This window comes from Mobula birostris, chromosome 6, assembly GCF_030028105.1.
Source record: "Mobula birostris isolate sMobBir1 chromosome 6, sMobBir1.hap1, whole genome shotgun sequence".
NCBI lineage: Eukaryota > Metazoa > Chordata > Chondrichthyes > Myliobatiformes > Myliobatidae > Mobula > Mobula birostris.
This window is the reverse complement of record NC_092375.1, coordinates 192,694,177-192,722,040: the sequence shown is the minus strand read 5'-3', so window position 1 is coordinate 192,722,040 and position 27,864 is coordinate 192,694,177. Positions and strand designations below refer to the sequence as shown.

At 39.1% G+C, this 27,864-nt stretch overlaps 1 protein-coding gene across 1 annotated transcript in view; it reads left to right on the top strand.

Moving 5' to 3' along the window:
* LOC140199671 (inactive dipeptidyl peptidase 10-like) overlaps nucleotides 1-27,864 on the top strand; it is a 928,450-nt gene that overhangs the window by 449,808 nt on the left and 450,778 nt on the right. Inside the window, exon 4 of the mRNA XM_072262134.1 lies at nucleotides 9,221-9,315. Coding sequence (XP_072118235.1) covers nucleotides 9,221-9,315 — 95 coding nt within the window. The remainder of the gene's footprint in view (nucleotides 1-9,220; nucleotides 9,316-27,864) is intronic.

Genomic DNA, 27,864 nt, shown 5'->3' with positions numbered 1-27,864 from the left:
GGTTTATCTTTGGACTGTGGGAGGAAACCGGAACACCCATTGCACGGGGAAGATGTACAAAGACCCCTTACAGAACGATAACCAGAATTGAACTCCGATCTCAGAATGCCGCGATCTATAATAGAGTCACGCTACCTTGATAAGATAAATATTATTTAGACCACATTCTGATTATGATGGTCAATATATTGCAGTACCATCTGAACACATTACCAGCCCTGGTGATGACAGCTCCTATTTACTATCTTTGAACAAAGATGAGAAAAGATTTCTATCATCTTGCTCATAACTTTTCTGCCCTAGCAGATTCAAAGTAAATAACAACACTGGGTGATTTTTAGTGGTGATTTCAGCACAACTTTACCAATGGATACTTTCTATCTTTCTGATGAAATATTTACAGAAATATTAACAATTTTAATCCCTGTTCTGCTCCAGCAGTTGGAACGTGTGAACTGAGAACACTTGCTTATTTGGAGAGATACAACTTATTTAAGCAGCTTTTTCTTGAGAATGAATATTTAATGAAAATAATATTCTATGAGAATCTCTTATGAGTGCTCCAATATAATTTTTCATTTTCTTTCACATACCGATTAGGTAATAGATAAGGATATCTTGCCTGCTATGAAGATAGAATTAATAGCATTAAAGTATGATGTCTCTATTCTTTACCCAGCTATTACCTGCCAACATGCACTCATCGAAAACCGCATAAAGAAGACAATTTAACAATGTGTAGTTGGAATATTGCTTGGATTTCTCCAAGTGTGACTTTGCTGGAATTACTGTTGTCTTAGAATCATTGAAGAAGTAAAAAGTAGTTTTGTAAACTACCAGTCTTATCTGTTCTCAGTTCACATGTTCCAACTGCTGGAGCAGAACAGGGATTAAAATTGTTAACATTTCTGTAAATATTTCACCAGAAAGGTAAAAAATATCCACTGGTAAAGTTGTGCTGATATCACCACTAAAAGTCACCCAGTATTTAGACCATAAGACATAGGAACAGAATTAGGCCATTCAGCCTATCGAGTCTGCTCTGACATTCCATTATGACTAATCCCGGATCCCACTCAACCCCACATACTTGCCTTCTCGCCATATCCTTTGATACCCTGACGGATCGGGAAATTATCAACTTCTGCCTTAAGTATACACATGGACTTGGCCTCCACCACAGTCTGTGACAGAACAATCCACAGATTCACTACTCTCTGGCTAAAAATATTCCTCCTTACCTCTGATTCAAAAGGTCACCCCTCAATTTTTAAACTGTGCCCTCTAGTTCTGGATACCCCCCACCTTAGGAAACATCCCTTCCACATCCATCCTTTCGTGTCCGTTCAACATTCGGTTGGTTTCAGTGAGATCCCCCCACACTTCTAAATTTCAGTGAGTACAGGCCCAAATCTGCCAAATCCTCCTCATATGTTAACCCCCTTCATTTCTGGAATCATCCTCATGAGCCTCCTTTAAACTCTCTCCAATGACAACACAATCTTTCTGAGATGTGGGGCCTGTTGACAATACTCCAAGTCAACAATACTTTTAACTATACTCCAAGCGCGGCCTGACTAGTGTCTTATAAAGTCTCAGCATTATCTCCTTACTTTTATATTCTATTCCCCTTGAAATAAATGCCAACATTGCATTTGCCTTCTTTACCACAGACTCAACCTGTAAATCAACCTTTTGCGGGTCTTGCACGAGGACTCCCAACTCCCTCTGAAGTTTGAACCTTCTCCCCAATTAGATAATAGTCCGCACTATTGCTCCTTTTACCAAAATGCATTATCATACATTACCCAACGCTGTATTCCATCTGCCACTTTTTTGCCCATTCTTCCAATCTGTCGAAGTCCTGCTGCAATCGCATTCCTTCCTCAGCAGTTTGTGATGATGCATTAAAATTAATGTCATCAAAAGGCCATAGGAGTGGTGAAAAGACTATAGAACCCTATTAAAGGTGATGAATTTTGACTGTGTTGGATAATGTACCTGTCAATTCCATGGACATTAGAGAAGCTATGGCATTTCCATGGCCTCTCGAACTTGGCACAGACTATAAATCAAGTGAAAAACTACCCTGGATTTCATGACACCTTCTTAAACAATCTGATGACCTGCAGCACCAGGGCTGCTAACAAAACTTATTTACCTTCTCTGATGGTATTTCTTAATATTTTATTGTATGTGATACAGTGCAGTATAAGCCCTTCTGACCCTTCAAGCCACACTATCTAGCCATTCCCCAATCTAACCTTAGCCTAATCACAAGACAATTTATGATGACCAATTAACCTATGTAATGGTAGGTCTTAGCACTGCTGAAGAAAACTGAAGCACCCCGAGGGAACCCACGTGGTCACGGGAAAAATGTAGAAAATCCTTACAGACAGCAGTGGGTATTGAACCTGGGTTGCCTATTCTCGAAAGCACTATGCTAACCACTACGTTACCGTGCTGCCCTAAATGTGATAGGAACATTGTTAGTATATAGAGGTTTCACCATAAATACAGTATTTTGCCACAAATAATGTGGTAGGTTAATCTTTATAAGACCACAAGATATAGGAGCAGACATAGATTATTTGGCCCATTAAGTCTGCATTACCATTTCATCATGACTGATCCATTTTCCTTCTCAGCCCTAATCTCCTGCCTTCTCTCTGTAACCCATCATCCTCTGGCTTAGCAGATTTGCAGCTTAGGATATGTCCTGATGGTTTTAACTTGTCTATACTACTCTGACATTTGGATTTTTCAATCAAAGTGAACACCTTTATTTATTTACTTGCATCCTTTGTAAGTCATGTCAATAATGTTTACTGATTTTAGATGGACTGTTACTTGGGCATAAACGTATTCATTCTCACATTACTTTGTATTGAAAATGTTTTAGACAGAGACAATGCTTATATTGTGAACAATACACTTGATCTGTTCAGGGGATTGCTTACGCATTTTGTTATATAATTAGCAATGCTAAACTTAAGCAGAAAGATATTGAAAACAAAGTGAGTAATTTAAAGCAAAAAATAAATACAATCTTGAAAGTCGGTAGAGTGGATGTGGAGAGGATGTTTCCTATGCTGGGAGAGTCTAGGACCAGAGGACACAGCCTCAGAATAGAAGGATGTCCATTTAGAATGGAGATGAGGAGGAATTTCTTTAACCAGAGAGTGGTGAGTCTGTGGAATCTATTATCACATGCCATTATGGAGGACAAGTCATTGGGTGTATTTAAGGCAGAGATCAACAGATTCTTGGTTTGTCAGGGCATGAAAGATTACAGGGAGAAAGCAGGAGATTGGGGCTGAAAGGTAAAAGATCAGCCACAATGAAATGGTGGAGTAAACTTGCTGGGCCAAATAGACTACTTCTATTCCTATATCTGATGATCATATGGTCTAATTTGGGTGCCAAGATAGAAATTGTTAAAATGAGTTACCTGCATTTCAATAACTTCTAGGGAATGAGCATGTTTTTGAAGAATCTCACCTTGAGGAAAGGAAGCATTTCCTTATGTTTACTCTTTGAAACATACGTGCTACATTACATTATGCAAAATATTTGTGGATAAGACATAGATAAGAAAATCATTGATAAATTACTTTTAATTATAATCAATGTTTATGTTTCTGAAATGTATCACTGAGTTCACAACCTTCAATCATTCAAAACCAAAAGTAAATTTATTATCAAAGTCCATATATGTCACCTGAGATGCATTTTTGTGGGCATTCTCAATAATTCTATAGAATAATAACCATTACCATAACAGAATAAATGAAACATCACACAACTTAGGTGTTCAACCAGCGTGTAGAAGACAACAAACTGTGCAAATACAAAAAGAAAGAAATAATGATAAATAAATAAGCTATAACTATTGAGAACATGAGATAAAGAGTCCATTGGTTGTGGGAACATTCCAAAGGTGGGGCAAGCGATGTTGATTAAACGATGATGGTGTTGGTGTGCCACTGTGATGTTCCTTCAGCCGTGGACATTCATTCCGTTGAATCTGTTCATATTTTAAACATCGCTATCATGTCATGTGTCAACCACCTTATATTCGGAAAGAAGAGCCTCAGCTTTCTCTGTCTTTTTGACAGATGTTTCCTTTCAAGTTGATTTTTTTTTTCTTTTTCCTGTGTTTGTGACCTATCTTGAATGGTGCTCTCTGTTTTGTGCATTGGCTCGGTACCCATTCCAGCTAGTTTCTCAATGTCAACATGTCAGACCTCCCTAATACCATGAGATAAGTTACTTTCCTTTTTCTAACACTGATGGCTATAGGGCAGGGCTTCCCAACCTGGTGTCCATGGACTCCTTGCTTAATGATATTGGTCCATGGTATAAAAAAGTTTAGGAACCGCTGTTTCAGAGGTTTAGCCATCAACTTTATTCAAAACTGAGCTCAAAAGATTTTAGGTTATCAGGGGAATCAAATGTTAAAAGAATAGGAGGAGAAAATTGTGTTGTTAGTAATCGATTCATTGTTGACTGGCAGAGTTGGTTGTGGGTCTGCCCCTAGTTCTTCTGTTGGTGAACTGATTTCATGAGGGGAAATAACTCCAGTGTCTGTGTGACAGAAGTGGGATTAGAAGCTTGGAAAGTGGAAACCTTGGATATTCAGATTTCAACAAGTCAAAAGTGGATTTGTTTGAAGCTCCAAAATTCTATCCTGTTATATTGCCTTAGTCAAAAATTCTCGAAATTATGCTTATTGTCTTCTACGCAAGTGCATGTATGAAAAACTTATTTTTGCGGCATCACAAACATGTAGCATTATATAAGTGCCATTGACAAAAAGTATAAATTAAACATAAATGATGCATATTTTACATAGGTATTGTTATCTGTATGCATAATATGTGGAAATACTGTAGTGTGGAGATGGAATGATTTATGTACACAACATGAACATCAGAAATTCTGTCACCTTATTCCATTGCCAGTGACAATTTGTAGTAAAATTCAAAGTAAATTTATTACCAAACTACATATATGTCACCATATATAACCATGAGATTCTTGTGGGCATGCTCAGTAAATCTACAGAATAATAACCATAACAGAATCAATGACAGACCGCCCAACTTGGGTGTTCAACTACTGTGCAAAAGACAACAAACTGCAGATACAAAATGTAAGAAATTATAAAAATAAATACATAAACAATAAATATCAAGACCATGAAATGAAAGTAAGTCCATTGGTTGTGGGAAGATTTCAATGATAGGACGAGTGAAGTTATCCCCTTTGGTTCAAGAGCCGGACAGTTGATGGGCTGTAACTTTTCCTAAACCAGATGGCTGAGGGGCAATAAATGCGTTAGAACAAAAAAAGAAGTCTATGTTATTGCAACGTGGTCATAGGTGTTGGTAAGCTTTAGTGATTAGGGTTTTGCTGGTTAGTTCAAGATCCAAATAATTAAAGGGAAGTAATTGTATATGATTTTGCTGGTGTGAGTCTTCAGGTTTCCATACCTCACTGGCTGATATTAGCTAAGAAAATATGTCATGCCCCAAATGGTGGGAATCATTAGTGATGGATTATCCACCTAGAAGTGAGGGTTGTAATGGTGGTAGGGGGTGAGATGTGCAATTAAAACCTTAGGAACTCATGTTGCCAATGAAATTTAAATTGTTCTTCTTCTCTGAAACTATTCAAATCTAATTTAACTAATCTCTTCAAAATAAGATTATTTTTCTATTGAATATATATTTCAAATAAAAATGACAACGTACCTGGCAACTGAGGAGGAAAATCTTTTGTTCTCATTATTATCAGCTGCATGGAATCTTTCTGAAATTATATTAAATGTGGCAGAGAAGAAATTAGAGGATTTATCAGTGTGCATAATAGATTCTGTAGAAAAGCAACCAAATTAAAAGAAATGAAAAATTCATTAGTATGAGTGCTAGCTGATTGCTTAAGTATTTGAGCATGCAAATTACAAAAATAAGATGAAAAATAGAAATATCGGAGTCACTTAAAAGACAATAATTTCCTTCATTAAATGAGATGTGCAGTCATTATACCACCACAGAACAGATATTTAAGTGTATTCCGCAGGCTAGAAGTAACTAGTTTCAAGACAATACTTAATTAATCATTTTAAACTCCCTTTATTGAAAGTTTTGTACAAAAGAGCTTTTCTTTTGTTTCTGTAGTTCTCAAACTTTTATGACATAGTGCCACTAAAAACAGCAATGGCATAAGGTGAGAAAAAAATCCGATGTTCATGGTGCATGAAAAAAATCATTCCATCTCCACTCTATGGTCTTTCCACTTATCAGGCATACAGACAACAGTATATTTGCTTATATTTAGATTATCATCACTGTAGACCTACTAATTTAAAATTGTATATTATACCCAAGTGTTTTTGTGCTGGATTATTCAAGAGATATTGGCCTTGTTGCTAAGCATTCATTGTAGATCATATATTGCTTGAGAACGGAATCTCTTACTGGGCATGTTAGAGTGTACATTGCTGTGGGGCAAGCCTCATTTTCTTTCCTAAAGGCTTCAGTGAACCACATGGGGTTTTTCAACAGCTCACTAGTCACCGATATTGATACTGGTTTTCATTCCATATTCTTTAATTCATCATCATTATCTACCCTGTTGTATGATGTGGGTGATCATATTCTTTAATTCATCATCATTATCTGCCCTGTTGTATGATATTTGTGATCATATTCTTTAATTCATCATCATTATCTGCCCTGTTGTATGATGTGGGTGATCATGTTCTCTCTGGCTATAACCATGGCTGTTCTCGGCAATATTTTCTACAGAAGTGGTTAAGTAATTTGTGATTGCCTTATTCTGAAGTGTCTTTATATGGTGGGTGACACCCCCTAACTATTTCAACACTCTTTAGAGATTGTCTGCCTGGTATCAATGGTTGTAAAACCAGGACTTGTGTATGCACCAGCTGCTCAAATGACCATGACTAGAGCATTTTGCACTGATTTTTGGAAAACAGATTTTCCACAATTGTTATCAGTGATCTCCCATGGAGAAGAGTACAGTCAGGACTCTGGCAGGGTGTGTAACCAAACATTAGTGTTAACGTAGGGGATATTTAAATTCCTGCAGACCTTGACATATTACAGAATTTGCTCCTTTGCTACTTTGAGTTTAAGACAATATTCATTAGCCACAGCTTTTAGTTCCACTTTCTATGGGAATGGTATAAATGAACCTCACACAGACAGGCAATGTCATCACACGGAGATATCGTATACCCTGGAAGAACAAAAATAAATAAAGTGAATCCAGGCTATTTTCCAGACATCAGTCAGAACTGGATTCCTTGTGAAATGATGCATTGCTTGCTCCCATTTGTAGCTTTGATGACACTGCAGTTTCCTAAGATGTGGAGGAAATACTCAACCAAAGCTTTCATCCCTGATTGCTTTCTAGTGACCCTTGTAGGAAAATGTTCAAGTGAAGATTTTGGATGTGATGGAACAGATCCTAAAAGTAACAAATTTGGATGTCTAGTAACTGTGCCACCACACTCAAAGCTGAGATACGTGAAGTTAAGATTCTAAATGTAGAGGAAAGAGAAATAAAAGGAAGACAAGCACATCTTTTAGTTTCAAGACAAATATAGACATCTCGTGGTGCTCCAAGTAACCATCGAATAATTAAAGTGAAAACATTAAGGAAAGAAAGGGTGGGGCTGGGAGTGAGAAGTGGGAAAAGTTCAAAATTCAGATAAAATTTATTATTACGTACAGTGTATGTCACCATATATAACCCTGAGATTCATTAGCCAAACTCTTGCAATAACCAAACTCTAAAGCAGATTGTAGAATACAACAGGTGAATGAATGGTAGGTTATAACTAGAGGCGATGGTTATGTGAATAGAATTGAGAAACGTTAAGACTCGTCAGTGACACTGATGTTAAAATATCCAGGCTCTGGCATTTTCAATCAGTCTTTTCATTCCTCTTGACATCAGTCCTGTTGTTTCATAAACACTGAAAAGAAATGGGACATGCTTTATCTTTCTAATATGTGATGAGTTGTTTTTGAACAACAGTCACTGAAGAAATCAGTTTGCTTAATTCAGTGTACAGCTGTTATCATTTTGCTGAATAGGTTTTCTTTTAAAACAGTGTTTTTGTTGCTATTTTGTGTGGTTTTGTTGGGGGCTGTGCGGCCTACAGGTACTGAACAACATGATGCTGGATTGAACTGATGAGTTGGACTCTTTCAGTGATATTGTCATTTGGTGTTTTATATTCTGAGTTTTTTGCTCATTTCTTTTGCTGTTTGCATGATTTGTTCTTTTTTTATATGCATTGGTGTTTGATCTTTATCTTTGAATGGTTTTCATGGTTTTCTTTGTTTCGTGACTATCTGTGATAAGAAACATCTCATATATACTTTGATAATAACTGTACTTTGAATCTTTGATTCTTAGTTTAATAATTTTACCTTCACATCACAGTGATAAAGATAATATTGGCATCCCAGAAGCTTTACTGCTTGCATTACCATTGTTCAACATTGTAACAGATTAACTAAAAACGTGAAAAGAAATTGTAAATAAAGGTACCATAGTGACTGTCTTCAACTCATCTCCAGAGTTGTAGGACAATTTACTACTAATATATTAAATGTAAAAGAAACAGAAAATATTAAACAAAAAAGCAGAAAATATAGGCCTAATCAAAATATACCATCTATTTATGACCGCTAAATAGTGTGGATTCTTGTATTAGGCAGACACCTTGGATATCATTGTACAATCGATGTAGAATTTCATTGTGTTAAAACATTTATAAGTAATTAATTTAGTTGGATGCTCTCCAAAATGCAAATTGTGCACTGTCTAGAGATGAAATAGTTACTGCACCAGATCGTTCAATGTTTAAAATTCTCAGTAGCAACTATTCATAAAATTGTTTAATCCTAATTTGGAAGTAAAAATAGGAAAAGCAGTTGATATACCATTGAGTCAGCCAAAGAGAGGGGCTGAGATTTAGTTTCAAGCTTAAGACATTTGTTAGACTGTCGAAGAGGCTTTGTCTAGTTAAAGCATCTCTCGGATGCTGATAGACTTCTAGGTATTTACTGTGTTTAATTTAATTTTTTAAAATCTGAAGTTGATGTTCTGTTTTAGGTAGTAATTAAGACATGTAGTAGGAAAAAATTATTTAAATTGCTTTACTTTCTTCCGACAGATGCTGAGGTGGTGTACTGGGCCAGAGATGGTCATGTGATCAAACTGAATATAATAAGCAGTGAAACAACAGTGTTGTTGGAAAACAGCACATTTGTAAGTAAATATATTAATATTTTTTGTATTTTCATTTCAAAATGCTATTTCTATCTCTTTTAATATTTTTTCTGTTGATTCCTGCTTCGGTCAACTCATGATGTACAAGATCATCAACCAACTCCAATCATACACAAATGGATCCATAAATGTTTTCAGATAAAACTCTATTTTTGAGAGACATTTTGCATTAGATAGTGTGTTTGTGTTATTTGTTTAGTTTCAAAGTTCTTGGAACTGCTGTTGAATGTTGAGCTCTGAAGTCATTTCTAGCCTAATGTATAATTTCATCAATCAGAATTTAATTTTAGCCTTAGTTAGATCAGCAAGCAAAAGAGCAAACAGGACTGCAGTTGACTGGCAAACTAGCCGAAGGTGGTGACTTGTCAAATGTTTATCTTCTTAACTGAATTCATTAACCCAGAACAATAACAAATTGCATGAAATTACATTTGATATATTGCAATGAAACATTCCTTCTGGCACATTGTCTATATTAACATTTATGCTCCAATAGAATCAGTTTTAATATCACTGGCAAAAAAATGTAATGAGGTAGTGTTAATGGGTTCAATGTCCATTCAGAAATTGGACGGCAGAGGGGAAGAAGCTGTTCCTGAATCATTGAGTGTCAGCCTTCAGGCTTCCGTTTCTCCTTCCTGATGGTGCCAATGAGAAGAGGGCATGACCTGGGTGATGGGGGTCCTTAGTGATGGTTGCCACCTTTCTGACACTCAATGTTGTTTGATACAATTGTATCAGCTGCACCTTTATTAGTTCCACCTTTAAGCACACATCTAATTTCTCAGTACAGTTCCCCTCAATTGTTCCTTCCAGTAACACTTTCCATATATCTACCATTTTGCTTCTAAATACACTGTTTGATTTCTTTTATTGAAATCCATTGGTTTTGCTCTTTGGAAACATTACTTCTGTACCAGGACTACCAAAACCATTCATCAACTCAAAATGTTCTATTAGATCACTGATCTTCTCATTACAAAGGATAAAAGACTTTGAGTTTCTTTCCTAACAAGTATTACATTTCTGTTTTTTTATTGATGAATGTTCTCTATATACTGTGAAGTCCCATGGTATTGCTTGTATAAACTGTGATAACCAGACTGGAGTGGTCTAAAGAAGGTTTGATACAAATAAAGCCTAATTCATTTTCTTTATAATTTTAAGAAATTCTTTATTGTATTATAGAGTTTATAAGTACTTATTTGCCCATAAGAAATTAATTTAATTCAATAGTCTCCAAAATGCAAATTGTGCACTGTCTGCATATGAAATAGTTACTGCACCAAATTCAATGTTTAAAATTCTGAGTACCGACTTTATTATCAGTCATAAAATTGATAAATACTAATTTAAAAGTGAAAATAGAAAATGCTGTTGATTTAATTATTGTGTAAAACAGAGAGGCTCAGATTAGTTTCAAACATAAATCATTTCTTAGACTGCTGAATTGAATTTAAGAAATTCTTGCACTTAATTTGTTTTCACCCAGGGCTTGTTAGCATGTTCAAAGTTCAAAGTACATTTAATATCAAAGTACGTACATATTACACAACCTTGAGATTCATCTCCTTACAGGCAGCCACAAAACAAAGAAACCCCAAAAGACCCCATTGAAAAAAAGACTGTCACACGCCCAATGCGCAGAGAGAACAATTATGTAAATGATGAAAGTAAGCAAATAGCATTCAGAACTGAAATTTTACAAGGGACATGAAGCCAGTCATCATTGCAGCTAGAGGAGGCCTCAGTCTATTGACATCTGTCAATAGTTTGTCATTTTGTATATTTCTGTACCCTCACAGATTTTCACCTCCCTTATAATATTTGACCTTTTACAAATCTCTTTGAAACTAATTTGTGAACCGTAGGCTTATACTGTAAGTTTTTTAAAATTTATTTTTGTAATGCTTTTATTGTCCTCAGTACTAGCAATTACACCCCACCCCCTTCCATTGCCTCTGCATATTAGAGTCATCCATAAATATAAATGTATTTATATTCTGTATCTTATAATGTTATATTATAAGATACAGAATATTATATTTTGGTTTTCAATAGAAATCAAGATCATTACTATAATTATGAGCCATGATATCCCAGTGCTGTTTCTATTTGCTGCTGTCATTACTGCGCGGTTGGGAGTGTTTCGGAGGGTAGGCCTCAAAATCCCCGGCCTTCTGCTCAATACTCGGTGTCAGAGAGCTGATCAGAGCTCGAAGTTTTCGGATGACTCAGAGTCGGATTGTGGTCGGCATGGCAGGAAGAGTTTTTCTTCCTTCTCCCGTCTGCGTGAGACGTGGGACATTTGAGAATCTTTGAACTTTACTGTACTCACGGACTTCTTCATCAAGTTATGGTATTGTTGCACTGTTGTAACTATATGTTATAATTATGAGGTTTTGTCAGTTTTTTCAGTCTTGGTCTGTCCTGTATTTTGTGATATTACACCGAAGGAAATAATGTATCATTTCTTAATGCATGCATTACTAAATGACAATAAAAGAGGACTATGTGTCTTCATAATCATAAATTTTCCATCTTCTTTCCTTTCCATTGATACTTTTAATCTCCAGTCCTCATGTAGCTTTCTTGCTCCTAACAAATGATGTGCTTATCACAGCATGAAGTAAACTAGTCTCTTCTGACGATGTGATACTTGCGAGGCAAAGATCTTTGTGAGCCTAGTAGATGCTCAAATAGAGCGCATAAATGCAATGGCTGACTGCTTTCAGATGAGAGACCTGTAACTAAACCAGGCCAAATCCATTGTTACCACATTCCACCTCGCAAATTACCTGGTATTAGCAACACTCCTCTCGGTATGTTCTGTGCCCCTCTGGAGGTCTCTGACCTTTCATAGCCATCTGCAGAAGGTACAACCAAGACTGAAATATGGAATATATAAAATAACATCAGAAGTGGCTGGAAACAGTTAGTGAGTTATGGAGAATTTGTGAAAGAGAGGTATTAATATTTCAATTGAAAGATACCTCCTGATGAAATATCTTTGAATAAATGCATTCTGTGTAAAATAGTTAATGGCAAGATTTAGCACTGCAGGTACAGCCTATATTGTTGATGTAGGGATTCTGTGATCTGCACTCTTTCATTATTCTAATTTTGCACTTTGAACTCTGATTTGGTTGGTGAGCTACGATCTAAAACTCATTGATGTGTAGGTGAACTCTGTGACCAGTGTTCATAGAAATCTAAAATTGATTGATCAATGGCTCCAGGTGTTGTATAGTATGTACCCTTACCCTCTCACTGAAAAGCAGTGTGGTTGTATAAACCAGCTCTTAGAAAGAAAATCTTTGATATCTTTGCATTGTAATCACCTAAATGTAGGACAAGGTGTCAGTTCTCCCGATCAGTGTGGACCGGGAGAATGTCTTAGACAGGATATTGCACACGTACATAATGGACGTACCTCCAGAATGAACCTGGGGAGGAAATCAGGACTTGGATCCAACTATTCTACCCAGATATCAGAAGTGCAGTCCACATCTGCAATAGTAGAAAGCAGATGGCTTCCCTGTAAAGTCTTGAATCAGGCAAAGTGCCCCATTTGCCTTTTTAGTGTATTGAAAAGCACACTTTGTGAATCCGTCAGGAAAAGCACAGCTATAAGAGGGGTGATGATGGGAGGCAGTGGGAACACTCAGATCAAAACCCTTCTACATGAACAGTGCTCAGATCTTAGCTTGGAGTCATTGTGGGTCTGCAGACCCAAATCAAATCGAGCCTGCAGCCGATTTGAATTGCTCTTTGGCACAGGCTTGACTGATCCTCCACAGCCCCCGGAATCAGAATCACCGATAGACGTCATGAAATCTGATGTTTTGTGGCAGCGGTACAGTGTAAGACAGAACTAGTTAACAAATAAATGAAATAGTGTAATAATAAGAAATAAACTAAATTGTGCAAAAGAGGAATGGCGAGGCAGTGTTCATGGGCTGTTCAGAAATCTGATGGCAGAGGGGAAGAAATATTGAGTATGGGTCTTCAAGCTCCTGTATGTCATCCCTGATGGTAGCAATCAGAAGAGCATTGTCACAAGCGGTGAGCGTCTTTAATGATGGACGCTGCCTTCCTGAGGCATTGCCTGTTGAACATGCACTCAGTGGTGGGGAGGCTTGTTATCGAGATGGAGCTGGCTGACTCTACAACCCAAGTCAATACCCTGGCAGTATGTAAAGCCATCTTCCATTCCAACTGGGGGATCCTTCAGGTAGTCATGCATATTTCCCGAGAAAGAGTGAAAAGGTATACCCAACTTTGCCCTTCTCCTGATAGCCTCTTTTGTGTGTGGCTTTGTCCTTCTGCACTAGGATCAAAGTATACAAATACCAAGCCTCACTATGTGCTGAGAGTCTACCTGTCCCCATGGTTCTAAAGGATGTGCCTGTCCACATTGTTGCACGATTAGTTAGATTTTGTTGTACTCTCTTGAGCTTCATAAAGCAGTAAGCATGGAATCAATGGGCTGAATGGCCTAATTATGTCTTATGGTCTTAAGGAATGTCCTGCACAAGAAGAGTACATTGGATCCAAGCAGACGGTAAAAATGTTTGGCAGGACACTTCATGTCAAGGATTCAGCAATAAGCACCCAGACATCAGTAAGCTGTCAGTGAGACAGGCCCTTCCTATCAGCTCCTTCCTCCACACCGGAGTCACACTTCCTTCAACACTGCCGCAAGGGGAGAAAGACAATTGCCCTCCTCTTTTGGGACTTGGTATTGACAAAGAATACCTGGATAAAGATGCAAAGGTTCCTGAGCAGCTGCACAACAGAGGGCTATTCGCAGAGACACATACTTAGAGGAAAATCAGGTGTAGTTGGAAGATCATCAACTGATTTTGAGGTGCCTGAGATATTTTGGTCTTTCTGTGCAATGAATGGTGCTATTTGGTCCATTACAATCTGCAGGAGTATGTGCTAAAGGGCACACTGAAACTTGGTGCAGTCAACCCAAAGGCTTTGCAGGGAACGACTGCAATCTAAGATCTTGCCTTCATTATGCTCTGACAGACTGTTAGCTTAATGACATGTGTATTAATTGCACAACACCATGAATGTATAGACTAGATGACATAATGTGAAAAAATAATATATAAAGATCAATGGAAAGAAATGAAGAGAAAATTCAAAAACTCAAGGTACAAAGGGACTTGTGCAGGATTCTCTAAAGCTTCATTTGCAGGCTGAGTCGGTGGTGAAGAAGCCAAATACGATGTCAGCATTCATTTTAAGAGGGCTAGAATTTAACGTCAAGGATGTAATATTGAGACTTTGGGGACTGGAGTATTGTGAGCAGTTTTGGGTCCCTTATCTGAGAATGGATATGCTGCCATTGGGGAGAATTCAGAGGAAGTTCACAAAAATGATTCCAGGATTGAAAGGGTTAGATTATGAGGAGTGTTTGATGACTCTGGGCCTGTACTCACTGGAATTCAGAAGAAATGTTGAAAGGCATTGATGGAGAGGCTATGGAGAGGATCTTTCTTATACTGGGGGAGTCTAAGACCAGAGGACACCATCGTAAAGTAGAGAGATGTAATTTAGAATGGAGGTGAGGAGGAATTTCTTTAGTTAGAGGATGTTGAATCTGTGGAATTCATTGCCACAGGGAGCTGTGGAGGCCAAGTCACTGCGTATATTTAAGGCAGAGGTTGATATATTCTTGACTGGTCAGGGAATGAAGGGATATGGGGAGAATGCAGGATTTTGGAGCCGAGAAGAAAATTGGATCAGCCATGATGAAATGGAGGAGCAGACTAAGTGGGCCAAGTGGCCTAAATCTGCTCCAATTTGTTACTGTCTTATGATAATACTAAACAGTACATGTTTTAATAAATGAAGTTAACTTTTTGGAAATTAAAAAAAAAAACAGCTTCTAGCAATCCAGGATATCTATGCGGCTAGTACAGTTCTCCACTCTCTCCCTACTATTCCTAGCCTCACTGGCAAACCAGCAGACTGAGGCAATGCTGTTGTAGTGTGGCAGACCGGCCTCTTAGTTGACGTGGGCAGACGGTAGCTTTTGAGCGCTTCCTCTTATGTGCCTCAATGCAGCTAATTGGACTGATTAAACTAAACCTGGTTTCTTCTGTGTCTGTGACTGCAACAGCAGAGAATATGGGTGGAAACACAAAAGTGGGAAAGACCAAAAATCTGGCCTCTAGCAATTTAGAGGGAGCAGGAGCAGGAGCAGGGCGATGTATGTATAGTGCATCGTATTTGACAGGTCTTAAATAAGAGAGAAGGCACTCCTGCTGTGTAAGTTAGATAGTGAAGGAGGGAAGGAGACTTGTGCAAGGCTGAGCAGGGGAAATGAGAGATATAAAGATGATCCTATTACTGGCCCAGCTACCAATATCCTTTATGTTCTGCAGCTGAAAATGTTTCTATTCTTTGCCTTTTTGATCATTTATCTTGTTACTTAGCAGCGAAAGAAGCATTGTATCTCCTTTGTTTAGTCTCCAATCTATTAACAACAGCCACACTTTGTAACACACAAATGCAGGAGGCAGTCAGTAGGCCAGGCAGCATCTATGGAAAAATGTGCCGTCGATGTTTCAGCCCTTCAACAAGACGGGGGAAAAATGCTGGAGTAGATTTAAAAGGTGGGGTGAGGGGGGTGAGGTTTTCTCCTGTCCTGCCAAATGGTTTCAGCCTGAAACATCGACTCTATTCTTTTCCATAAATGTGGCCTGGCCTGTTGAGTTCATCCAGCACTTTGTGTTGCTTGGATTTTCAGCATCTGCAGATTTTTTCTTGTTTGTGATTGGATAACCACACTTTGGATTTATTTGGTACCTGTATCAGTAATTTTGTAACTCTGACAAATGAGGTGTAGGGTGTTTCTTCCCTCCGCTACCTGCAGGTCACACTTAGGCACCTACTTAGCCCCCCACCCCAATCAGGGTCACATGAAGCCATGGGAGTAGGTGGTGGATGGTCGTATGAGCAGCTGGTGCATATCACAAGTCCTGGTTATGTGACCACTGACACCAGGCAGACCATCTCTGAAGAGTACTGATAATGGCTGGGGTCACCCATCTTGTAAAGACACTGCCCAGAATAAGGCAATGGCAAACCACTTCTGTAAAAATATTTGCCAAGAACAACCATGGCCTCCATCACCCAGGACCTGCCCTCTTCTCATTGTTATCCAGAAAGGGGGTACAGAAACGTAAAGGTACACACTCAGCGATCAGAGACAGCTACTTCCATTCTGCCATCCAATTTCTAAATGACATTTACTGTAATTCCATTTTTTCCTGTATTGTGTATTGCATTGTACTGCTGCCACAAAGTTAAAGAATTTCATGGCATATGCCGATAACCTTAAACCTGATTCTGATGATGGCCTACATCATACAACACAGCACAAGATGAGGATGAAGTTTGTAAGACAAGCCAAGGAGTTTCATAACAGCAGTAACCAGACAAAATTTGTTATTGAGGCATATGTGTCCAAAATGGAGATGAAATGGTGATATCCACCCCCCCAACCCCCAGGATGGAGACCAGAACCTTGATTCAAGGTGCTTCATTAAGGAAAAGTTGAAAATTGAGTAATTTTGGGATGGGATTTCAAGCTTTGGAGCTTAGGCAGCCAAAGGACAGAAGTGGAGTGAAGAAAATCAGGGATGTGCAGAAGATGAGAATTAAAGAGGAGCAGAAACCTGGACATCGCAAGGTTGGAAGAAGTCGCATAGTAAGGAATGAAGAGACTGAAAACATGTTAGAGAATTTTATCACTATTATTAACAGAGAGTGAATAAATGTGTGTTAGTGAATAGGGGTAATTAATAAACAAGAGAAAATCTGCAGATGCTGGAAATCCAGAGCAACACACACAAAAGGCTGAAGGAACTCAGCAGGTCAGGCAGCATCTACAAAAGTGAATAAATAGGTAATGTTTCGGGCCAGAACCATTCTTCAGGACAATTCTGCAGTAATTAATAATTTGGACATGACCTGGATTGAGCGACAGGGCTTTGCCGCAGATGGGGCAAGCAATACGCGATGAAGCCAGTGGACGGGTTATATGGGAGGCCAGGTGCACTGTTTTAACATGAGCAACCAAAGGTGAGGCTGAAAATGGAGATTCTATAAAGGATTGAGACATCTATGATTTGAGACATCTACGATTTTTGAAAGAAGTTACAGACAAAACTGCAGAAACCAGGCCCAATCTGTGGAAAAATGTTTATTATTAGTGTAACTTGTGACCAGAATAGAAAATTTTGATAAGGGGGAGATGGGAGAGGCTACTGCACAGGATTGGAATAAGCTGCAGAGGCTTGTAAACTTAGCCAGCTCCATCATGGGCACTAGCCTCTATAGTGTCCAGGACATCTTCAAGGAATGTTGCCTCAAAAAGGCGGCATCTATCATTAAGGACCCCCATCACCCAAGTTATGCCTTGTTCTCACTGCTACCATCAGGAAGGTCCTGAAAGCACACACTTAATTTTGTGACATTGGATGCATAGCAACTCTGGCAGGGTTTGCAAGACATTACTTCCTACAAAACAAAACCCAAAAGCATGAATGGCAGCGATACATCACTACCAGATGAACTCAACGCCTTCCATGCCCGCTTCGAAAGGGAGAACACAACTACAGCTGTGAAGATCCCTGCTGCACCTGATGACCCTGTGATCTCTGTCTCAGAGGCCAATGTTAGGCTGTCTTTAAAGAGAGTGAACCCTCGCAAGGTGGAAGGTCCCGATGAAGTACCTGGTAAGGCTCTGAAAAACTGTGCCATTCAACTAGCAGAAGTATTCAAGGACGTTTTCAACCTCTCACTGCTATGGGCGGAAGTTCGCACTTGTTTCAAAAAGGCAACGATTATAACAGTGCCCAAGACAAATAATATAAGCTACCTTAATAACTATCACTCAGTAGCACTCACATTTACAGTGATGAAATGCTTTGAGAGGTTGATCATGACTAGACAGAACTCCTGCCTCAGCAAGGACCTGGACCCATTGCAATTTGCCTATCGCCACAATAGGTCAATGGCAGACGCAATCTCAATGGCTCTCCATACGGCTTTAGACCACCTGGACAACACAAACACCTATGTCAGGATGCTGTTCATTGACTATAGCTCAGCATTTAATACCATAATTCCATAGCCCTGATTGAGAAGTTGCAGAACCTGGGCCTCTGTGCCTCCCTCTGCAATTGGATCCTTGACTTCCTAACCGGAAGACCATAATCTGTGCGGATTAGTGATAACACATCCTCCTCCCTGACGATCAACACTGGCGCACCTCAGGGGTGTGTGCTTAGCCCACTGCTCCACTCTCTCTATACACATGACAGTGTGGCTAGGCATAGTTCAAATATCATCTATTAATGTGCTGATGATACAATCACTGTTACCATCAGGTAGGAGGTACAGAAACCTGAAGGCACACACTCAGCGATTCAGGAACAGCCTCTTCCCCTCTGCCATCCCATTCCTAAATGGACTTTGAAGCTTTGGACACTACCTCACTTTTTTAATATACAGCATTTCTGTTTTATTGCACATTTTTAATCTATTCAATATACAAATACTGTAATTCATTTACTTATTATTATTATAATTTTATTTTTTTATCTTCTATATTACGTATTGCATTGAACTGCTGCTGCTAAATTAACAAATTTCACGTCACTTGCCATTGATTAATAAACCTGATTCTGATTTTGGACAGGGCAACACAGTAGGGTAGTGGTTAGCACAATGCTTTACAGTACCAGTGACCCAGACTCAATGACCACCACTGACTGTCAATAGATTGTATGTTCTCCCCACGACTGCATGGGATTTCCTCGGGTCTCTGGTATCCTTCCACAGTCCAAAGAAGTACCAGTTGATAGGGTACTTGTCCTGGGATTAGACTAGGGTTAAATCGGGGGTTTCTGAGTGGCATAATTCAAAGGGCTGGAAGGGCCTGCTCTAGCTCGATCTCAACGATTCAGGATCACCTCCTTCCCTTCTACCATCCAGTTTCTGAATGGACATTGAAACCGTGAATACTACTTCACTTTTTTAAAAAATATTTTTGCGCTATTTAATATATTAAATATATATTGAACTGGACATTACCAGGACCTGACATGATCCACACCTATTGGCTGAAGAAACTAACAGCATTACAAACACGGCTGGCAGCCCAAGTGAACCAGCTGCTTGAAGCAGGCTCCCAGCCTGACAGGCAAGGAAAGACAGTACTCATAATGAAGCATCCTTACAAATGAGCAACTCCAAACTACTGGCCTATAACCTACCTGGCAACCACGTAGAAGCTCCTCTCAGGTATCATAGCCACCAAGCTGAAGGAACATGCGTGTAAGTTCCTGAACACTGCTCATAGAGGTTTGAAAATGGAACCAGAGGCTCCAAGCACCAACTACAGGTAGACAAAGCAGTCATGTGAGACTCCCAAGGCCAGGCAACCCAACCTAAGCTCAGCCTGGATTGACTACTAGAAAGCATATGACTCAATGCCCACCCATGGATCCTGGAATGCCTATCCCTGTACAAGGTCAACAAGACTCTAAGGACCTTCATCAAGAACTTAATGGGCTGTTGGCGGACAATGCCAGAAGTCAACTGAAAGCTAATAGCACAAGTGACCATCAAATGTAGAATATACCAAGGTGATGCACTATGCCCACTGCTGTAGGCAGTACAGGCTTGAACCCCCTCAGCCAGATCATCTCAAAGAGTGGATATGGGTATAGGTTCAAGAGTGGAGTAACCATCAGCTACCTCCTGTACATGGTTGACATCAAGCTGTATGCAGAAATGAAAGAGACATTGACTCACTAATCCACCTGACAAAGGTGTACAGCAGAGACATCGGGTTGTCAGTTGGACTGGAAAAGTGCAGCCAGATGGTAGTGAAAAGAAGCAAACTCATCAAGACTAAAGGTGTCAAGCTACCTCAGGGCCACTTAACAGATGTACAGGACAGCTACAAATACCTGGGGATTCTGCAGGCACATGGAAGCAACAATGAAGACACAAGAAAGTTTGCAACATCCAAGTACCTCCAAAGAGTGAGACAGGTCCTAAAAAGCCAGCTAAATGGGAAGAACAAGATCAGACCCATCACCCTACCAGTCATCAGATACCCAGCCACAATAGTGTACTGGCCAAAGAATGAACTGGAAGCTGCTAACTTCACTACCCAGAAACTACTAACAATACATGGAGGATTCCATCCAAAGTCTAACATCGAGCAACTGAATAAAGGAGGACTGGGACTTGGAAGTGACAAGGCCACAGTCCTGTAAGAACTGTAAGAAATACAAAACATCCATGAGTATGTTAGGAAGATGGCCCCTAAAGATGACCTGCTAGGAGAATATCTCAGACAGCATGCTGGGACATGGAAGTGGATGAAGTAGAGCCAGAGGACTAGAGGCCATGGCAGGACAAGCCACTGCAAGGGAGGTATCATCGCCAGATATCAGATGTGGCTGGCATAAGAAAGTCCTACCAATGGCTGGAAACGGCAGGGCTGAGGGATAGCACAGAGGCTCTGCTCAAGGCTGCACAAGAACAGGCGCTGAGCACAAGAGCAATAGAAGCAGAAGTCTATCACACCAGACAAGACCCAAGATGCAGACTCTGCAAGGAAACCTTCCAGCACATGGTAGTAGGTAGGGTTCAAGATGCAGGCAGGGACAGCATACACTGAATAACACAACCAAGGTGCAGGAATTGTGTACGGGAACATCTGTGCTGAGTATGGATTGGACACACCAAATGGGAACCACCCGAGAAGGTAGTGGAGAATGTCAAAGCCAAGATCCTGTGTGACTTCCAAATACGAACTGATAAACAGTTACTAGCCAACCAACCAGACATAGTAATACTGGACAAGGAAGAGAAGAAAACAATAGTAATAGATATGGCCATTCAGAATGGCAGTAACATCAGGAAGAAAGAATATGAGAAGCTGGAGAAATTTCAGGGCTTGAAAGAGCAGATAGAAAGGTTAAAGGTGGAAGATTAAACCCAGAGTAATCCTCGTGGTGATAGGAGCACTTGGAGCTGTGACACCTGGACTAGGAGAGTGGCTCCAACAAATCCCAGGAACAACATCTGAGAACTCGGTCCAGAAGAGCACACTACTAGGGACAGTGAGAATACTGCGCCGAAACCTCACTCCCCAGCTTCTGGTAGAAGACCCAGGATTGAGGGAAAAGTACACATACACACCACCCATAAGGAGAGAGAAAAATATATATATTTACTGCTGTAATTCACAGTTTTTTTTCTCTATTATTACGTATGTTATTGTACTGCTGCTGCAAAGTTAACAAATTTCACAATGTATGCTGGTGATATTAAACCTCATTCTGATTCTGAAATTAGCAATAGATGAACATGCCCATTGTTTCTCAAAAGCAAAGTTATTGAATTTCTTCAGAACTCCACAATAAAGAAATATTTTGTTCTGACTGTTTTATTTGATTTTTTTTTTTTTAAACACAGCTTTCAAAACCCACTTTAACTTGGATCTATTTTCCACTCATCTGTATTTAAAAAGACAATCTCTCAGTTATTGCAGCATATCTCCAGCCTAAATGAAAATGAAAGGTGTCAGCAATTTTTCGTTGAGTGATTTTGACGATTACAGATCCATTAACTGAAATGGCTGTAAACTAGACAATCATGGCATGACAGTTACCGTGCTCTTTTCAGAGCTGTCAATCAGATAATTTGTCAGTTAACCGGTGTTAATGGTAAATATTTGTTCATCTGACTGTGAATTGCACTATGCTTTTCAATAATGGCAGTGCAGAGATTTTCATCAGCACTCGTAAGTAGAATGGGACAAGCAAGACCTGATTGACAGTATATTTGAAAAGTCTACAGCACAAACCATTAACTGCGCTGAGACGTATCAAATTTATACAAAGGAAATCACTACAATGAAAAAAGATGCATTTACTAAACAATGTAAGTTGGTCTACTGTTTCACAAACTGAAGCATTTTGAATGTTTGTACTTCTGCAATGTTGCAGATATTAACCCTCAACAATTATGATCAGTTATGCAGAGGGGATTTGTATTTACTGACAAGTACCTTTATTGTCTCAATAACAATCAGAGTCAGAATCAGTTTTAATACCACTGCCATATGTCATGAAATTTGCAGTACATTGCAATACATAATAAACTGTAAATTACAGTAAGAAACATTAAGTTAAATATAGTTCAAAAGTTCAAAGTACATTTATTATAGAAGTATGTATACATTATACAACTTTGAGGTGCGTATCCTTACAGGCAGCCACAAAACAAGGAAACCTAGATGAACCTATTAAAAAGACAGTCAAACACCCAATGTACAGGGAGAAAAAAAACCAAATCATGCAAACAGTAAATGCAAGCAAGTGGTGTTCTGAACTGAAGTCCACAAAGGGAGTCTGTCCACAGACACAATAGTGTAAAAAGAGAAAAATAAAGTAGTGAGGTAGTGTTCATGGGTTCAATGTCCATTCAGAAATCTGATTGCAGAGGGAAAGAAGCTGTTCCTGAATCGCTGAGTGAGTGCCTTCAGGCTCCTGTACCTCCTCCATCATGGAAGCAATGAGAAGAGGGCATGTCCCAGGTGATGGGTGTCTTTAATGATGGATGCCACCTTTTCGAGCCATCGCTACTTGAAGATGTCCTGAATGTTGAGAAGGCTAATGCCCATGATGGAGCTATAGTAACTGAGTTTGCAGCTTTCTACAGCTTCTTTCGATCCTGTGCAATGTCTGCCACCAACCCCCCCCCGCCCCCGATACCAGATGGCAATGATCCAGTTACGATACTCTCCATGGTGCAACTGTAAAAATTTGCAAGATATGCCAAATCTCCTCAAACAAGCATGTGAATTTACAAACTAAATACCTGTTTGCACATCCACTGGGTTTTCCTGGCCCCCAACAAACAGTCAAAGAATAAAAAAGTTAATACCTAGGGAAAACAGTTTGCACTGGCCAGAAATTCTTCATGATCCAGATATAATCTCCATATTTTCAACATGGGGTCATTCATATCTGCAATGGTAGGTCTCCAAAGTTGTCACTACCTGTGTTCCTGAAATCCTCCACTCATATTCTTTTTCATATCAGATCAATCAATGATGTTTCAATTTCATTGGCTGAAGCTTATGTGACTGATCTATGTTAGCATCTCATTCTATGTGGCCCAAGGCAACAAACAGTATTGCTTTATGATTCCCCCTTCAGCCTCATACCCAAAGTAATTTCTTTTGTTCATTCCACTCAGACTGTTTCAAACCAGTCCAAACAGGTCCAAACACTAGGCCCGGACGACCACATACCAGTCTGTTCCTTCTGCAAGCCTGCCATTTTACATAATAAACAGCTTTTTTTTGAGAATTGTCTCAGGTTTAACAGATCATTAACTCATTATGTCCACATTTAACTACTCTGATTAACTATCCCTGAGCAAGAACCAGTTGATGAAATGCAGCTGCAAGAACAGTCCCACAAAGTGGCCACCTCCATGCTTAAAAACACCTGGCAAAAACAAAGACTTTTGCAGTGTCTGTTTCCTTGCCCTTGCCTCATTCCTGTTCACTGGTTTGTAGATTATAGCTCTCCCTGGCCAACAGTAATATAAAGTAATAAATAGTAATACATACTTTGATAATAAATGTACTTTGATTCTTTAAATAGTCAATTTTGTGCAGCCAATGAAGTAACTATGATTATAACATGATTTAATGGCTGTGGTAAGAAATAAGCATTGGTTGAGAGAAGAGTAGAGCTCTTCTGCTATTAAGTTACTAGAGGTTGATTTAATAACTCACTGAAAACTAACTCACTGGCTTCAAATTCAATTTAATAACCCACTTGCTTCCAATCCAATGTTTAAATATGTTGGTAATGTTCATCAATTAATATAGGTTAATGATTTTTCCTCATACAACAGTTTTATAATGAACGCTTTTAATTTAATTCAGATGCTTCCAGAAATTTACATCTTCCACAACTCACCAGTATTGGCATTTCTCAATTTATGTACCATGATCTCTGGATTATCTCAAGGATCTATTTTTTGATTCTCTCTTCCTTTTCATTCAGATGTTGTGATCTGAAAATACATTGCCTCTATGTCTGAAGTGATGATGCTCAAGTCGACCTCAAAGTCACCTTGGATTTAATTCACAGTGGATTTAATTTGGCTTGATACTGATCAACAGAAAAAAGACTCTTTCATGTCAAAGTGAAAACAGATCTCCACAAAGTGAACTAAATTAATTGCAAATATAAAACACAAAATAATTGATTGCATAAGCATTCACCCACTTTAAGTCAGTATTTAGTAGATGCACCTTTGGCAGCAATTACAGACCTGGGTCTGTGTGGGTAGGTCTCTACCAGCTTTGCACATCTAGACACTGCAATTTTCTCCCATTCTTCTTTCCAAAACTGCTCAAGCTCTGTCAGATTGCATGAGTGAACAGCCCTCTTCAAGTACAGCCAAAAATTCTCATTTGGATTGAGGTCCTGATTCTGACTTGGCCACTCCAGACATTAACTTTGTTGTTTTATGCCATTACTGTATAGCTTTGGCTTTATGCTTGGAGTCATTGTCTTCTGGAAAACAAATCTTCTCCCAAGTCGCAGTTCTTTTGCAGACAGCATCAGGTTTCCCTCCAGAATTTCCCTGTATTTTGTTCTATTCATTTTATCCTCTACCTTCACAAGCCTTCCTGGGCCTTCTGCGGTGAAACATCCCCACAGCTTGATGCATGCTTCATGGGAGGGATGGTGTGTTTTTGATGATGTGTGGTGTTTAGCTTACTTTAAACATAGTGTTTAGTCTGAAGGCTAAAAAGCTCATTTTTGGTTTCATCAGACCATAGAATCTTCTTCCAGCTGACTTCAGATGCCTTCTGGCAAACTCTAGCTGAGATTTCATGTAAGTAGTTTTCAACAGTGGCTTTCTCTTTGCCACTCTTCCATAAAGCTATGGCTGGTGAAATACCTGGGCAACAGTTGTATGTGACGACTCTCCCATCACTGCCACTGAAGCTTCTTGGTCCTCCAGCTTTGTCATAGGTATCCCCTTTGATATTATTGGCTAGCATACCTTCATGTTTCATCTTCTCCCTCCTTATTTCTCTTTTAGTTGTTTTACATTTGTTTTTAAAAGCTTCCCAGCCCTCTAACTTTCCAGTAATTTTTGTACTATATATACTTCAGCTTTTAAGCTGACTTTGTCCTCTCTCGTCAACCATGATTGTGTCATCCTACCTTTAGAATACTTCTTCATCCTTGGGATGTATCTATCCTGCACCTTCTGAATTGCTCTCAGAAACTCTAGCCATTGCTGCTCTGCCGTCGTCCCTGCTAGTGTCCCCTTCCAATCAACTTTGATCAGCTCTTCTCTCATGCCACTGTAATTCCCTTTACTCCATTGTACTACTGATACATTTGACTTTAACTTCTCCCTTTCAAATTGGAGGGTACATTCTATCATATTATAGTCACTGGCTCCTAAAGGTTCCTTAAACTTCCTAATCTTATCCAGTTCATTACACGACATCCAATCAAGATTACCTGATCCCTGAGTGGGCCCAACATCAAGCTGCTCTAAAAATTCAACTTGTATGCATTCTATAAATTCTCTGTCTTGGGATCTAGCTTCAACCTGATTCATGATCTCTACCATGATCTCTGGATTATCTCAGGGATCTATTTTTGATTCCCTCTTCCTTTTTGTTAAAATGTTGTGATGCGAGAATACATTGTCTTCCACATCTGAAGTGAAGCTACTAAACTGCGCCTCAAAGTTATCTCTTTGAACACATCCACACTTTTGATCTGTCATGTAGTTTGCCCATTTTAGATCATAGGACAAAGGAATACAATTAGGCCATTCAGTGTGTTTAGTCAGCTCTGCCACTCCATCACTTACTTTCCCTCTCAACCCCATTCTCCTGTCTTCTCCTCATAACCTCCGACACCCTGACTGATCAAGAACCTATCAGCCTCCAGTTTAAATACACTCAACAACTTGGACTCCACAGCCATCTGTGGCAATGAATTCCACAGAGTCACCAACCTCTGGCTAAAGAATTTCCTCATCTCTGTTCTAAATGGATATCCTCTATCCCAATTTATACACTTCCCTACACTATATTCCATCTGCCATTAATTTTCTTCAATTAGTCTGAGACTTGATTATTAAAATATTGATTCCAAGAGAGAGGGTTATTCCAACATTGCAATCCTTTTCTATTAACACATAAAAATAGATTGAGAGTCAAAAAGAAAACAAAGTTTGAGATAGAATTACCAAATAAACACTACAGGAATGAAGGTATTAAGTCTATACTTTTTCTATGGAAAAGCAAGAGAAAATCTGCAGATGCCAGAAATCCAAACACACACAAAATGCTGGAGGAACTCGGCAGGCCAGGCAGCATCTATGGAAAAGGGTACAATGAGTGTTTCCAGCTGATAATCTTCATTGCAACCTTTCACAATTTCTTCTGATCAGCGGAGAACAATGCCACTTTACACAAATTGAGCCCTTCATCCTTGGAAGTTTTCTGCTAAATCTTTTCTGCATTTGTAGTCTAAAGAGTCATAGGATCATGGAGCCATAGTAAAGTACAGTACAGTCCATCTAATCCAAGCTGAACCATTTAAACACCCTTCTCCCATTGACCTGCACCAGGACATAGCCTTCCATATCCCTACCATCCACGTAGCTATCCAAAACTTCTCTTAAATGTTCAAATCGAGCTCGCATACATTATTTACTAGTCTGGCAGCTTATTCCACACTCTCATGGTCCTCTGAGTGAAGGAATTTCCCCTCATGTTCCCTTTAAACTTTTCATCTTTTCCCCTTAATGTATGACATTGAGTTGTAGTTCTTCTCAAGACTTTAGAACTTTAAAAATTAATGGAACCCAGCATTAAGAACAAAAAAGAAGAAAAAAGCATGAAATGGCCATTTAGTCCCTATCATCTTGCAGCCATGGTGATATTTCGTCTCATCACTTCCTTTAATACTTAAAAGACTATCAAATATTTAATGGACACAATACCAAGTCAGAGATCAGCCATTTCAGTGTGTAGTGTGACTGTGAGAAAGGACAAGTGGATGATAGGACAAAATTGCAGTCAATGAGATGAGCTGAATTGAATTGACTTTATTATTTACATCCTTCATATACATGAGGAGTAAAAATCTTTATGTTACATCTCCTTCTAAATGTGCAATGTGCAATTATAGTAATTTATAATAAATAATATGTACAACAGGACAGGGAATATAACATAGAATTACAATTGTATCAGCATGAATTAATTAGTCTTATGGCTGTTCCAGAGCCTGTTGGTCCTGGCTTTTATGCTGCGGTACCGTTTCCCGGATGGTAGCAGCTGGAACAGTTTGTGGTTGGGATGACTCGGGTCTCCAATGATCGTTCGGTCCCTTCATACACACCTGTCTTTGTAAATGTCCT